General features: G+C 38.8%; 1 protein-coding gene across 1 annotated transcript in view; it reads right to left on the bottom strand.

Moving 5' to 3' along the window:
- Positions 1–243: 243 nt before the first annotated feature.
- Positions 244–13,958, bottom strand: part of THUMPD2 (THUMP domain 2 tRNA and snRNA guanosine methyltransferase) — a gene marked incomplete at both ends in the record, with an annotated part of 25,537 nt that continues 11,822 nt past the window's right edge. Inside the window, 4 exons of the mRNA XM_084234776.1 lie at positions 244–604; positions 6,737–6,845; positions 9,243–9,357; positions 10,269–10,340. Of these exons, the coding sequence (XP_084090902.1) occupies positions 244–604; positions 6,737–6,845; positions 9,243–9,357; positions 10,269–10,340 (657 nt within the window). The remainder of the gene's footprint in view (positions 605–6,736; positions 6,846–9,242; positions 9,358–10,268; positions 10,341–13,958) is intronic.

The following is a 13,958-nucleotide window of genomic DNA, read 5'->3' on the forward strand; positions in this document are numbered from 1 at the left end:
GAAGATTCTGCTCAGAAACAGTGCTGGCAAGAGCAGACCTTTTCACATTTTAACGGAATACAAAGTTTAAGAGTCCTTTAAGCATCCATTGTCTTTGGTCTGAAGCAGGGAACTCTTTAGAGAGTAAAGCAAAAGCTCCTAAGCACTGATGCCCAGACCCTGTCTTCAGGGGAGTTTGGTTACTTGGAACTCTGGGGTTCGACCAAGATCCCAGGCACAGCCACTTCTACTGTTGTGTTGCTGCTAAGGGCTTGAACCTGGCTTAGCGCAGCCAGTGTGCTGTAGTCCAGAGGAGTGCACCTTCTTATATTTATGTATGAATGCATCTGTTTTTCCAAGGCTAACTCGGTAGCATTCCACTGACACTAAAGAGCCAAATGGTGGCATTTTGTCTAAGCATCCCTGGTTACTGGCTTCTAAGGAAGATGAAACTGTCTCTGAAATGGCAGTTTTTTCTTTGAGATTCAAGCATTTTTCAATTCCAGATTCATCTGTGCGGCTGTCCTTGGAATTCAAAGGGCTGCTGCTCTCTTTACCATGTTTAAGGCGCCTGTAATGATCTTCGCTAAGCAGTAATACGATAGTTCCACCAACACGAAGCACTCTGTAACAAAAAAATGGTAATTGGCATGAGTATTTCTTTTTTAGACAACAAACAATCCCACTTTATTTTAAATATTTGGTGTTTTTAATTTGAAATTTAATTTTCTCTATTTAAATACAAGGATTTTGATAATTAGGTAGTATCTTCCACAATGCATATTCATTATAGTAATTATGGAATCACTAGTACAAATCTGCTTTAATTATCTATTTTTACTCTACTTAAAAGGCAAGCCTCAAAGTAATTTGTAGTCACATTCTAATAAATGATTGTACAAAGGAAAAGGCAAATGAAAGAATCCTAAAGAATCAGCATATATTCAAGGCAGTAGGCCGATGGCAGAAGAAAGTCGCTGGGAAAGTGTGAGGATGTGCACAAAGGACTGTAAAAGGGAAGATCAGAAAAAGACAAGACCTTGAAATGTCAGCTTGTTGAAGAGACTTCATGTACTGAATCATCTGATCAAAGTCGATGGACCTGGAAAAGTAATGACTAACACACAATCCACCTGAGTTGAAGAAATTGCCCTGAACAGGGGTGGAGAGAGACAAGTTAAAGAATGTGGCGAATGTTACCGTCCAGGCACAAGAGCGGCTGAGAATTACCTACACTGAGAGTTAAGGACAAGCAGGAGAGAACCAGGCAAGTGACAGCCAGGGGCTGGAGCAGAGGAGGGTGTGAGAGGCAGAGAAGCAGCAGAGGCAGAAAAAAGAGGAAGGAGAGCTCAAGAAAGTCAGCAAGAGGGTGAGTCAGAGTGTGGTGAGGAGTTCTGTCTGGGATGTGCTGAGGAGCTAAGAAGCACATGGGTGTGAATTCCACTAGCCGGATATGCAGCCTGGAGGTCATGAGAAAGACCAGGGCTTGAGGGAGAGATTTCAGTTTCTAAGAATAAAATGGTAGATAAATTCCCAGTGGTGGAGATCATTAGGGAGCAGTACAGAGGGGGGCGTGAACACGGCCCAAGGTACAGAGGCTGAACACTTAAGGACGGACAAAAGAAGAGGCATGAAACAGAGATCCTAATAAATCTGGACAATGGTGAAGTTGTGGAAGCCCAAAACATACAATTTCAAGAGGGAAAGGTTTCAACAGTGTCAGATGCTGGAGGACTAACAACTGACTACAACTATCCGAAGTTAAATGAACCTGGGCAGCAACCTTGAGGACAGGAAAAAATGCTTGTCTGCAGAAGTAGGAGCACTGGAAACGGATGTCAGGTGCAGACAAATATTTCAAGAAGCTCCAATGTATAGGAAAGAAATAGGAGCAGAGGACCAAGAATTAAAGGGAATCTCGCCTACGCCCAGCGAAGATGTCAGGAGCTTAAGTAGCTTTCCCTCATTGAAACAATCAGTCAATCTAGACAATTCTCTCTCCAACTTGTATCATACATGCATCTACTTCATTTGATCTTTATGACCTGCCTCACATGGCCTGACAGGTCTCGTTTCCATGCTCGATGCTCCTCCCACTCTCCCCAGTTGCCAGAAAGACAACTATAAATCCCTGCTAACTCCCCCTTCATATATATGTCAACGAAATTCTAAGCTTCTACCTATCTGACCCTCACCCGCCTTTCCAATGTCATTGCCTGCTTGTTTCCCTTTGTACACTGTGCTCTAAACACAGTGATCAGTTGTTTATCAGTTGTTCAGACCCACTAAGCTTCCTGCCTTAGGACACGTGGCCTTCCCAATTCACTCCACAGTTCTCACTCCATTGGGTGATTTCCCACCACTCAGCTTCCAGAGTTCACTGATCATCTCTGTGCAGAGATTTTTTTTCTCACTAGCTAAGGTAGTCGCTGCTTTCACTCTAGCCAAATATCCCGTTTTCTTCCTTTCATGATCTAAAATTATTCTGTTTTTTTCACTACTGATCTGTGTTCCCACCCTGGAAAGCAAGCCTGAGATGTGCAAGACCTCTCAAAGTGTTTGGGCACAGGTTGGATGACTCTGGAAAGAACAAGGAGATAACAGGTTGAAGATAAGACGAGAAGTGGGCAGAGCACAATCCCTGAGGAGGTGGGGACTGAGAGGATAAGTCCTTGCTGGAAGAGAGGGAGCTTTTCTACTGAGGGGTGGGTGAGGACAGCTGTGGCTGTAGACATGGGCCAGAAACAAGGAACCATACAAACATCTCTGAATACACGAAAGAAAACTTAACTGGTCATAAATGGAATATAACTTTCTGTCTACTGTACTAAAAGATCACCACATTCAATGAGAGATTTAAAAAAATCAGTACTTTTGAAGACACAAATTGGTATGACTTTTTTTTTTTTAATTTATTTATGCATACAAGAACAGGGTACAGGCCAGAGGTGAGGGGGGTGAGAGGATTCACCAGAGACAGAGTGGGGAACAGAACAGGCAGACTGACTGAAATACACTGCTGAGGGGAGAAGTGGGTGAGACAGGAGAGGTCTGCTGCACCCTGTGGGTTGCTCCCTGGCCTGGGATTGAACTCGTGCTGCAGTGGCTGCAGACAGCTTCATAGGTTGCGTCTTAACCCCTTGAGCCACCAAGGAGGCCCTGGTATGACTTTTTGGGACAGCAGTTTTTAGCAATAATGTATTAAAAATATATGTGCAGGCACTGTTTTAAATGCTTTGCATTAAATGTCAATTAATCCTCAGAATTATGACCTATTAGCATCAACATTTTGCAAATAAAAAATGAAGGTACTGTGGTATTAAAGTAATGTAGTCATACAGTAGGTTTGAAAAACTGTACAACTATGCTCAGGTCATCGTTTATTAAAATGAAAAATGGGTGATTACCTAAATGTTCATAAGTACTGGCTATGTAATAGCACATAGTCACTTGAAATCATTATTTTGATAACTAGCCTTTTATGCATCTTTCCTTCCTCATATACAGATAATTTCATACTAAGAAAGCTATGCAGAAATTATTAAGCAACATTTCCCAAACTGTAATCCTCTAGACACAAGCATAGTATTAAAGATTATTTCTCGAGAAAAAGAATCCCGTGGTCAGTAAGTTGGGGAAATTCTGTATAAAAAAAAAAACAAAAAAAAAAACCCCAAACAAACATAAACTAGACTTCTTTTTATAAATAAACCTGCAAGACTGGAGAAAACAATACAAATAATTCCAAACTCTTTAACTGTGGAACTCACTAAGATTTCACTTTTGACCACCAATCTCTGTTCCAAGCAGTCTGGTGTGTTCATTGTTCTTGCTCAAGCCTTTTGTTTCACTATTCACTCACACGGTTCCTGGACAGCTGCATGTATAAAACATGGTGTGGTCCCTTTCACTCTAAACTTCACTGAACTCTTGCTGCTTCCAAGAATCCGACTCAAACCCCTTGGGCATGAGGAGCTCCTTTTCCTGAGAAGGAAGCTGAACAGGTTTGAATTTCTGATTTTGCTCATCTGTTTTGCATGATTGTATTTGAGAGGAAAATTCAAATATTATACTTTTATAAATTCCTCACTATGCTCTGTACTCTTGAAATGGTTACGTTACTGTTGAAATAAATTAAAGGAGGAAATAATGGAGCTGAACATGCACAGCTCACGCTGCCAGAGCCATCACTTGTCTGACAATCTTTTTTTTTTAAAGATTTATTTATTTATGTGTACAAGAACTGGGGTACAGGCCAGAGGTGTGGGGGGGGGTGAGAGGATTCACCAGAGACAGAGTGGGGAACAGAACAGGCAGATTGACTGAAATACACTGCTGAGGGGAGCAGCGGGCAAGTCAGGAGATGTCTGCTTCGCCATGTGGGTCACCTCCCTGGCTGGGGATCGAACTCATGCTGCAGTTGCTGCGGGTAACTTCATAGTGCTGCATCTTAACTCCTTGTGCCACCAAGGAGGCCCCTTGTCTGACAATCTTTTTTTTTTTTTTTTTTTTTTTTTGTAGAGGCATGTTTTACTTATTTATTTATTTATTTATTTGTTTGTTTGTTTTGTTTATACATGCACTGGGTACAGTCAGAAGCGCGGGAGGGTGAGAGAATTCACCAGAGCCAGAGTGGGGAGCAGAGCAGAAGGACCGAAGTACACTGCTGAGGGGAGCAGCGGGCGGCAGGAGAGGTCTGTGCGCCATGTGGGACCCTCCTCCGGTGGCCGGGGAACAGCCGGGGATCGAACCGGCGCCACAGAGGCTGCGGGCAGCTTCGCAACCCAGCGCTCAACCGCTGCGCCACTGGGGAGGCCCTTGTCTGACAATCTTTAATTCTGACTGCACATTCTTTTTCGAGAATCCAGTTCTGAATTAATCATACAGCCAACAATTTCCATTACCTATTAAGAGTAGTTTTACTGACCTCTTATATATATTTTTTTATTTTTACTAACACAATTCTTCCGCCCTTCCATTTTCTATCTAAAGCCTTAAACTGTTGGTAAGTTATGTGTCCTGAGATATATGTATCCCCACTTACTTCCCAAAAGGATTTGAAGTGTTTTACATGGATAGATCAGGTAAAAGCTAAGCTACTGCTCTTCTCCTAGGTGCCAAATACCGTTTGTTCTAAGAGCTGCAAATCCATGGACTCCTCAGAACAAGGCTACGAGGTAGGTGCTATTATTAAAAATGAGGCACAAAGTGGTCAAGCAATTTGTCAATGACTGAAGAAGAGTAACGGTTAGAGTGTCCAGGTATTCTGGCTGTACTCTTCAACATTCTCTTATGCTCGACTGTCCTTGAAAATCTCAAACCATAAAAAGTCAAAAGTCAAACCACGAAAGCTATGGGCAGGTGGTAGGGAAGCCTGGCCACAGAAGTTCTTTATGTCCAAATAAGTCTACTTTGCACTGGCGCTACTCAGGCACTCCAATTATGTGGAAAATCTCAAATCCCGATTCAAAGTAAATATTTAAATTTTCTGTCACAGTCTGAGGGCAGTTATTATCTATCACTGTCTCAGTTTCAGCTGCCTCACATAAAGACCAAAACCAGTAAAGAGAAAGTTGGGCTGGTATAAATCTACTGGTGCTGAAAGTACTGTCTGCTCAAATTGCTGCCCCCTGCTGCCTGTGGAGAGTCTACAATTGTGCCACTAGATTGTCAGGGGAAGCCATTATTTCTGGGAAACTCCAGATGAAAATGTAAGTCACTGCTCACACATATCAGTGTCTCACATTGTGCAGCTGGCGAATCACCTTATTCGGTGTGAAGGCTATGTGTGGTTTTAACCCTGGTTGCACAAAAAAATCACCTTCTGAGAGTTTAAAGAAATGTTGACATCTGGGCTATACCCAGACTAACTAAATTGGAGACTTGATGGGTAGGGGTGGAGCATGGACATCAGTGTTTCCAAAACTATTGAAAAAACTTAAAGTCAGGGCGGTAAAATCTTGAGGCAAATGTGATATTAGGCAGAAGGGAGGTCAGGGAATGTCTGAATTATGAATGCTGCCTTGAAAGAGAATTCCCAGGTAACAGATCAAGAGTTAGGTAACTGCACAACAGGGGAAGCTTCTTAACTCCAATCTCTAAGGATAATCTGTCAAGAAGTGTTGGCATCCAGCTCACAAGATGGAAGTGAAATCTCTCTTATTTGGGCTTAAACTTCATGTCAAACTTTAATTTTCCTTACAGAATATCTTCCTTGACATGAATTACTTTCATTGGATTATAATCCCTCAGGTAGACCTTAGACTCCATAGTAAGAATAACACCGCTTGCATTTTTATTTTAATTACAAAAGTGTTGTCCATTCCATGCTACTGAATGCTCCTTCCGTGAGTACTGTTCTGTTGTTTGGTAGCTGCGTGATCTTGAGAAGACTGATTTTTCTGGGTCTCAGTTTCTCATGTGTAAAGTATGGGGGATTAACATAGGAGGCAGGGTTTTTGTGAGGATTAGAAGTATATGTAAATGACTTAGCTCAGTGACTGAAATATAGGTCACTATTTCTGATATTCAAATTCAGGCAATTGAAAAATTAGTTTTTTTTTTTTTCACTAAAATGTATAATGTTGGATGATATGAAATAACTGTCAATTATAAACTTCTGATTTGAACTCTTCGATAATCAAGTTATAAAAATTCTGGGAAATTCTTTTAATCAAACCATAGCTGAAGAACTATTATATATTTTAGCTAAATGCCCAGGAGCTCAAAAATTATGGAAATAAATTCAACAGCTTACCTTTCCATTTCTTGTAGAATGCTTTTGATGTCTTTTCCTAACTTAAACTTTTTCCCAAATGGAATGTCAGAAATAATAATATCGATACTTTCTGAAGGCAATGGCAATTCTGAAATACAGAAATCAGAGAATCCTATTACAGAATGTTCAAATATTTACAACTTAAATATAAGAAAAAAACTGAAGGGCACAAAATTATTTTTGCATATTAAACAAAATTTAGAACTGCTAGTATTTTTTCTGAGGAATTACAAGATCCTGAAGGGCTTTCAGAATCACTAAAGATAAATGGTTTAGCTGTAGTATTCTGTTCTTTGATAATTGGTTTTTCCAGTATGATATGACATGTTAAGCAGAATTTTAAATTAAGCAGAAAATTCAATTCGCTAACCATATTACATGAACAGAAAGTTGCTAGACCCAGGAAGAAATATATTAAGTTGTCTGGAAAAACCTTTTACAAACTATGTTCTGTAACTTTCATTTCCCTTTTCATATTTAGATATAAAATTTCATATGTATAGATCTACTTGTTTTGAAGGGAGATGATCCATGGCTTTTGTGGTATTTTTTAAGGGGACTCACAAGGTTAAGAATATCTACCTAAGTCCAGGACTAGAGAAAAGTCTATATAATCATAATCAATAGTCACTAGACAAAATTCAGCATTGTGTTTGATTAAGTATAAACTTCTTATCTTTACATTCTCTTTCCAGAAATTAGGTTATCACAAGATAATGCAGCCAATCTGCATTATCTGAGTATGTTTTTCACTTTCTACTTACTTCACTTCCCACCATCATCAAATTAAGAAATTAAGTTAGATATTCATAAGGTAGATGTTCCAATTATTCTGAAGGACATCAAATTTTGTAGAGATGCAACATTTAAATAATTTTTATTATCCTAAGTGATATATGTTTTTAATGGCAAAAATTTAACCTCCACCCCCCAATACCCCTCTCCCCCAGACCCCAACAGAGTTATCTGGGAAAGTCTAGTGAACACGTCTAACTCCTCCAGATTACAGGTTCAGTATCAGGACTTACCTACTACCTACTCACACTGCCAGGAGAATACAGTTTTCTTAGCTGGGAATTAAGTGTGCTCATTTTTTTTTTAATTTTTTAATAATAAATTTTATTTTTATATTCCCCATAGAATTGCAACCCCCTTATTTTGACCCCAATCCCTCCCCTCCTGCCCTCTACCCCCCATAGAGTGTCTCTGGTTCATAGTTATTTGTTGATTTTGATTTTCACTTTCTTATAGTTATTCATTTTCCTGGTCCCTTATTTAAGTTTTCTAGATTCCTGCTATGAGTGAGACCATCCGGTATTTTTCTTTTTCTTTCTGGCTTCTTTCGCTGAGCATGATCCCTTCCAGTGCCATCCATGTTGCTGCAAATTGCATGTGTTTATCTTTTTTGAATACTGAGTAATATTCCATGGTATATATGTACCACATCTTCTTGATCCAGTCATCTATTTTTGGGCATTTGGGCAGTTTCCAAAGCTTAGCTATTGTAAATAGTGCTGCTATAAACATAGGGGTGCAGGTGCTCTTTGGAATTGATGTTTCTGTGTCCTTTGGGTAAATAACTAGGAGTGGAATTGCTAGATCATATGGAAGCTCTATGTTTAGTAGGTCCAGAAATCTCCACACAGCTCTCCAAAGTGGTTGGACCAGTTTGCACTCCCACCAACAGTGCAGGAGAGTTCCTTTTTCTCCACACCCTCGCCAACATTTGTTGTTGCTAGTTTTTTTAATATGTGCCATTCTCAAGGGAGTACTAAGAGAATGAGAAAGAAATAAGGAACACAAGGTTTCTATAAAAGAATCTAAATGCCATAGGTCTTAGGGAAGTACTTTTTTGATTGGACTCAACAAGTTCAATTTCAAGTCATGTCTGTCACTACTGACTCCCCATTAATAATAGGGGGCAGTGTCCCCTTTATTCCCAGCATGACCTCTGCTGCCCCACAAGCCCCCAGTCTCAGCACTGGAGGTGGCAGGTTAGCAGGCTAGCGGGGTGGATTACTCATGCCTAGTGAGGCAAGGAGGTGAGATAATTCAGAACATTTCATATAGTTTATCTGAAATCCAAAGAGTATTTATTATCATTATTACTGTTTAAATTAATATAATTAATGTTATTAATAATATTATTGTTAACTGTTTCCCTTATTTTATGTCTGACATACCCAGCGATCCTTGATTATGATATGAGACGTGGTTCATGGTAACAAACACATCTCAAAAAGACACGCTTTCCCTGAAATGCTCAGGAAAACCACATAAATGTTGCTCTCAATCATGATTCTTTTGAAACATCAAAAGATTACATGTATAAAATCAGAAATAAACTATTAGCCCTGCAGATTATATTACAGGGTATAAATAATTCAACCTTCATATATGACAAGTGAGTTTTGTTTTATATTAGGATTCTCAATATATTTACATATGTTCATTTCCCCAAATGTTTACATTTTTAATATCTTACCTATCACAGAGGCTTTAAGTAACTCAACTTTATCCTTAAGGCCTGCAGCTCTCAGATTGTCACAGGCACCGAATAACTGTGAGTTACTAACATCAGCACCCACATAATTCACATCCTATGAGGAAAGAAATTCATCTTAAGTATAAGTAAAACTACTGGCTATTTTAGGTAGTTAAGAAAGTTACTTTCCTTTTCCCAAATGGCAAAAATGAAATCAATATATTTATTAATTCAGGTTAAAACATTTATATTTATTTATATAAAACATTTATATTTCTTAAAAATGATAGACAGCAGCAAAAAATTAAAAGCTTTTGTTAAGATTTTAAAATCTGCTAATATTTTGCAATTACAGATGTCTAAAAAATTTGGGGATTAGCATAATCTGTCACAACTAATTACTGAAATTATTCACATTTTCCTAAATATGTCATAATCTTTTAAGAAATAAGACAGTTTAGGGACTTCTCTGGTGGCCTAAGTGTTAAGTCTCAGATGTCTAAAAAATTCGGGGATTAGCATAATCTGTCACAACTAATTACTGAAATTATTCACATTTCCCTAAATATGTCATAATCTTTTAAGAAATAAGACAAATTAGGGACTTCTCTGGTGGCCTAAGTGTTAAGTCTCAGTGCTGTCACTGCTGCAGCCTGAGTTCAGTCCCCGGCCAGGGAGCTGACCTGCATATGGTGCAGCGGACCTCTCCTGTCTCTCCTGATGCTTCCCTTAGCAGTGTATTTCAGTTAATCTGCCTGTTCTGTTCCCCACTTCGTCTCTGGTGAATCCTCTCACCCCCTACACCTCTGGCCTATACCCCAGTTCTTCTACTCAAAAAAGAAATGACAGTTCAATTAACCCTTCAAAATCCATTTCAACTATAGTAAACAGCAACTCATATTATAAAAATAATAACCTGAAAATAAACAATTGACTTGTGATTGGTAAGCGAATATACATGTGTGCGCACACAGACATATACTGCTTAAAGTAAATACATTGCCCTTATCAGACTTGAGAACTTACTGGCCATTCTTTGGCAGCTTCCAAAAGAATTGTTCCAAGTCCACACATTGGATCTAAAACAAGTGCACCAGCCTATAGACAGAAATATTGATTTGGCATTATGAAGTCTATCATAGTAAGTATTATAATAAAAACTTAAAACTCGAGGAATCATATTTCAAGACTACAGGTTTTTTTATACTTGATTAGGAATTTCTGGTAAAGTCTAAAGGCAGGTGTATGTTTGGCAGGTTTAAATATTAAGGAGATCACTGTGGCCAAAGAACAGTAAGAAGAAAAATATGATGCCATCAAAGAGGTAACTAGGTGAGTCCATTAAGATGGGCTGCTGTAGGTAGCAACAATCCCCCAAATCTTAGACGTAAAGCAACACATAACTCATGTTATATGCCCACACTAGGACTCTGCTCCTCTTGGGGTCTCTGCTCCTCACTTGGGAAGCCAACTGATGAAGCAGTGTGCATAACTGTGCCGGAGGGAAAGAAAACATGACAGACTATGCAGTGGCTCTTAACAGTGCCATCTGGAAATGACACATACAACTCCACTGACATTTAACTGACAAGAGCTTGTCAATCATATGCTATACATTAATTTAAAGGGGTCAGGAAACTGTAGTCCTACCTCTACCCAGGAGGAGCAGTAGAGATTTGGAGATAAAACTCATTACTCCCACTCTAGAGGTCATATCATGTCAGATCTGGTAGGTTCTGTAAGGATTCTGATTCTACTCTGAAGGATGGGAACCTACTGGAGGGTTCTGAGGAGAGGAATATCATAATATAATATTACAGGGGCTAGAAAACCACAAAAGGGTAAGAGTGTTAACAGGGAGGCCAGTAGGAGATCTGATTAAGAGATGGTGGTTGTTTGAATTAAGAGTGGTATTGGTAAAGGTGGTGAAGAAGAGGCTGGATTCCAGATATATTTCAAAGTAGATATACTTGATGTGGAATTTTAAAGAATAATAACAGTCTGGAATAACTAAAGCTTTTGATGTGAACAACTGGAAGGAAAGAGTTGCCTGTTAACTGAGATGGGAAGAGATGGGGACAAGAAGCTTCAAAGGAATATAGTTCTGGAGATGTGGATTTTGAGATACTGCTTTGAACAAGTATAGATGTCAAGTGAGTCACTGGACATCATCCATGGAGTTTGGGCTACAAATATAAATGGGGATGGTCAGTGTTAGTCAGCTTAGAGATGATATTTAAAGAACCAGAACTGGATGAGTCAGCTAGGAAGCAAAAAAAAACTTCATGGACTGGACCCTAGAGATCTCCTAAGTATAGATGTCTGGCAGATGAAGATCTAGCAGGTCAGAGTATGTAGTGATGGAGAAGCTAGAGTAATGTTTCTGGAACAAAATGGAAAAGATACTTCAAAAAGGAGAGTGACGATGATGTTAAAGTGGAAATAGGTTAGTTAAGTAAGATGACAGTTTCAGTGGGGGGTTGGCAATGAATGCCTGATAGAAGTGGACATAAGAAAAGGGGAAAAGAAACAGTGATACCAAATATGGACAAATATTTTAACTTTTTTTTTTTTTTACTATACTCAGGACTTCTATTTCTTATGACAAAGTTACAAAATCTATACTATATCTAGATGTTTCTTTGACCCAACAAAAATAAATGGAAAGTTCACATTAAACAGTATGTGAATAAAATAATCAGACACTCTTTAGAATCTTTGATGGGCATTATCTGTGCAGTCTTCTCTATAGCATGTAAGTTAATTTTGTATATTTATTCATATTAACACCTATGTTTGTACAACAACAGTATCTAAACCCTACATTTGTATGATTTATTTGCAAGCAAAGTTATCTTTGTGACTTAAAAGTTTATATATAAAAATAGAGTCCATTAATTCAAGAACAAATCCAACTAAAGCCCCTTCCCCAAGTGACTATTAGAAAGGAAAAGAAAAAAAGTTAGCAAGTGGAGTTTTTTTGCCCTCTACCAAAAAAATAAAGCCACAAAGATAAATTAGTAATTAAATGATGCAAAACATCAAAAATAGGATGCAACCTTCATGCTTTTTAATTTAGTTCAACAATGTGGTGTTGAATTAAACTTTTTCCTGACCTTTACAAGAAAGACAATTTTAAAGAGCATTTCTTAGCTTCCAATGAATGATAAATGTGGTATATTACAAACTCATTACTTTCTACAATTCACTAATTGAATGTATTATAGATTATGAAAATTCTATACACAGTTATTTTTTATTTTGACACACAGACATTTGTACAGGTTTAAGAATTTGTTGAGAGTTTTTCTGTAGAGGGAAGCAAAGGAAGGGGGTGGTAGTTAAAACAGCTTGAGGGTTCAGGAGAGGGCTTTTTTTTTAAATTGCAAGTTATTACAGCAAAAGTGCATACATGTTTATCAGAATGACTTTTAAGAAATTTCTTAAGTTGGCAAGAAGGACTGGAATCCAGCACACAACTCATGGAGAGAAACAAGGATAGTTAGTCATTGTAATGACGATATGGCAAAAAGCATGTGGCAGAAATTCCAACATGTTAGTCCATTTGCTGAGCAGGGCATGAAGTTCTCTTCTGTAGGCAAGAGTTAAGTAAGAAGCAAGGGAGTTAAGACAAGGAAATGACTGTAATAAGAGAACACAAAATCCCAGCTATGAGGGTGGATGAGGACAGGCTTGAGTAATGGATAGTGGCAGGGTCATATGACCAGGGATCCCACGGGATTAAAGAACTGAGTTAGGGATGTGGAAGAGGTGAACAAGAAAGAGAGGCATTTAAGAGCAGGATTTCTGAAACAGATTTTTGGAAGGTATATACTTCTGGGTATGATAAGGTCTAAGGTGTGACAAACGCAGACCACTAAAGACAGAGAAGTCAAGACACTGGGGTCAGGTTATAGAGTGGAAGTTGAGGTCAAAAAGAACCTCGACAGGAATAATGGTCTACATTCTTACAGGAATACTAGGGAAGTTCTGTGTATGACTGGGGCAATCTGAACACATGTGCTTTAAAGGTACTGAGAGGATTTGGGGCAGAAGGGACAAAGAGAACAAGCAGGACACCTACCCCACCTCCAGGCCCAGCGGCCCCCTGGTGTGTCTACAGAGGGAGCAGAGCATTCAGTGGACAGGCCGGTTTCAGCCAGAGGTCACCTAATGGAAAGAAAAAAAATGTCCTTCAGCAGAGAGAGGGTTTCTCCTGGCACTCAATGCTAAAGAGACTATCTATAGGTCCCCCATGAAGGGGTGGTAAATCAAAAGAATAATGATTCTTTTGCATTTTTACTTAATAGTGGTATGAGAATTAATTTTTGTCAAGTTCTTAAAATGTGCCAAATACTGTGCTCTTCCTCCCCTGTGGACCACATTCAATGAAGTAATCTGACCTGAAATATCTTTAAATGTCTTTATTTTATCGTGGAACCTTTTTTAAAGCCATGACATTTGGGTACATAGGCAGAAGTAGAGAAGTATTTTTTTACTATAATAACAATGACGATTTATAGAACTTGATTTTCCTTACTTGTCATGATATGTAAGGAGAACTGTTTAGAAAAAATACGTACAATAATGGAACAACCCCAATGCAATGTTTAAATTGCATTTTCAGTGGCAATGGCCTACTGTACTACTATGGTAGCAAGCTTCTAAGAGGGGACTGGATCAAAGTCAGGACTGGGGTCCCTCATGTGGGTCATC

Source organism: Talpa europaea (genome assembly GCF_964194135.1).
Source record: "Talpa europaea genome assembly, chromosome: 6".
NCBI classification, from domain to species: Eukaryota; Metazoa; Chordata; class Mammalia; order Eulipotyphla; family Talpidae; genus Talpa; species Talpa europaea.